At 31.9% G+C, this 2,351-nt stretch overlaps 1 protein-coding gene across 1 annotated transcript in view; it reads right to left on the bottom strand.

The window, feature by feature from the left end:
- Window positions 1-941: 941 nt before the first annotated feature.
- LOC132740073 (rotatin-like) overlaps window positions 942-2,351 on the bottom strand; it is a gene marked incomplete at its 5' end in the record, with an annotated part of 33,737 nt that continues 32,327 nt past the window's right edge. Inside the window, 1 exon segment of the mRNA XM_060727931.1 lies at window positions 942-1,737. Within this exon segment, the coding sequence (XP_060583914.1) occupies window positions 1,606-1,737 (132 nt within the window).

The raw sequence follows: 2,351 nt of genomic DNA, 5'->3' as shown, positions 1-2,351 counted from the left end.
TTTTCTGTGCTCTTTACACTATCGCCCATACAATTTGTACTTCAAACCTTTTGCCCCTCACCGCTGTGGGTTCGAACCTGGACAGGGACTTTGGATTCTTTCATGTGAGGAAGCTATCCAGCTAGCTTACGGAAAGTCGGTGGTTCTACTCAGGTGCCCGTTCGTGCTTGAAATAATGCACGGAAGGGCACCTGAGGTCTTCCTCCACCAGTAAAGCTGGAACGTCGCGATATGACCTATACTGTGTCAATGTGACGTAAAATACAAAAAAAAAAATCTACCTGTACAGAAAGGAAAAATTCTATGTCACAGTGACAGACTTAGACCTGTACATTCTTTGAAATTATCACTACTTTTTAGCTCACCTATTCAAAGAAAACAGAGAGCAATTGTACTTATTTTGGTAAAGTTTTTGCATGCAAGTTGGTATCTAGGGAAATGGATAATGGTGTAATATACTATGCAATAACAGAAAGTTAAAAAGCCTAGTAACTCTTTCCTTTCAGATTCATTAGTCAAGGGCTTCCATTAAATTCCAAAATTTTGGAAAATCAAGACTAAAAAAAGTTTTTGACATTATTTTAGTTTAAAAAATGAAAAAAATTTTCAATTTGTTTAAATTTACAAGCCCAAAAATTAAAAAAAGTAAAATTTACTTTCCAAAAATTTTCCCCTAAAAGGGAACTCTTTTAAATCAAAATTTTTAAAAAAATCATCTTTAACATTAAAAATTCAAATTTCCAAGGGCAAATGATTTTTAAATAAAAGGGCCCCAATTTAAAACCCCAAAATTTGTTAAAATGGAATTTTTCCCCAAAAAATAAAAAACCAAATTTGGGCTTTTTTTTCTACCAAAGCCCCCCCAAAAAATTTACTTGACATGAGGGGTTTAAAATATTAAAAAAATTAAAAAAGCTATGTTTCAATATCAAAGGGAAAATGACCAAACTTTCATGTCTCTAATTTATAGTAAAACATCTCTTATTTGTATGATATTTATTCAGAATATTTTCTAAAATATTCACACTGCAAAACAGGTTAATTGACTTTTTATATTTTTTACATTTTAACCCTTGTTGTACACATTTCAATTTTTTCATGACTGTTCATGTTCAAACTTTAAATACTAGATAATTAGACTATATTTTTACTTTCAATAAACTAAATTAGGAACATATTTTTTTTTCATTTACTGGCAAAAAAAAGCTTAAACGTAAACGAACGTAGTTTGATAGGGAAATCATATACAGTTCAAACCAGTTTTAGCTTTATTTCATATCAGCAGCAACTGAACTAATCTCCAGATAAAGAAACAAAGCTTTCCAAAAAGAAGACAGTGTTAGCACGTGCTATGACTTGCTGCTTTATATGTGTATATACTCCATGAAAACTTTTCCTACACAATACTTGTCTAATGAAAAAAATTGTCAAATATGTGTCACTATTTACTATTCTTCTCATATCCACTAATCACTAGTATTGATCTATCAATTTTTTTTATCACAGTCTACAAAAATATATACAAGTTGGACGGATTATCACAATAATTTAATCAAACATACAATACACAAATCATGATCTGACTGTACATTTTGTTAATATAAATTATTCGCTGACAGTTTGAATAATGGCATGTATATCCATCACACATTTGTCAGAGATTCCATCCTCTTGTCCACAACTTAAAGCTTCCTGTAGTTTTGGCACCACATTGGCATTCTTCATCACAACCTTGGCCTGAAATGACCAGATAAACAATTCCAGTTGTAAACAAGCCAGCAAAACTGAAATATATTTCTGAATAAGATTATTTGTCTAAGCATTATTAAAGTCATTATGTTATAACCTCTACAAAGAGGTTCTCTGTATAACAATCACCTCTCTACAACAACTGTATATTTTTTTCCTAAATTTAAGCTTCATAAAAAAATAAACAACGATGTAACAACACCTCTTGCCAGAACCAAAAATCTTTGTCCAGGATATTGCACTACAGATGATCACATAATTCTACCTTCTGATGTATTATTTCAGGCACATTCATGCAGTCTGATCTGGCTCTTTAAAGTTGGGCTGCTAAATTCTATTATTTCTATAACAATATCCCTCAACCTAACATAGTACTGTTCCAGTAGAACAAGTCCGTCACAAAGATTCAGTTTGTTTTTTCTGTCTCCTTTATGCTGATTTCAACGCATATTTGGTCATATCTCTGCAGTTAATCCACCTAACTGGATTTCCTGGATAATTAACCAGTAATGACCAACTACTAATCACTCATGATTCCTGAATCAATGTCCAAGATTAAATGTCACAGAGATATTGCGCCTAGCCAAAGGATCGAACCAGCA

The sequence above is a fragment of the Ruditapes philippinarum genome, unplaced genomic scaffold (assembly GCF_026571515.1).
Source record: "Ruditapes philippinarum isolate M1 unplaced genomic scaffold, ASM2657151v2 ctg3017_1_1_1_1, whole genome shotgun sequence".
NCBI lineage: Eukaryota > Metazoa > Mollusca > Bivalvia > Venerida > Veneridae > Ruditapes > Ruditapes philippinarum.
The sequence above is the reverse complement of the archived record's forward strand: the minus strand, read 5'-3'. Positions and strand labels throughout refer to the sequence as shown.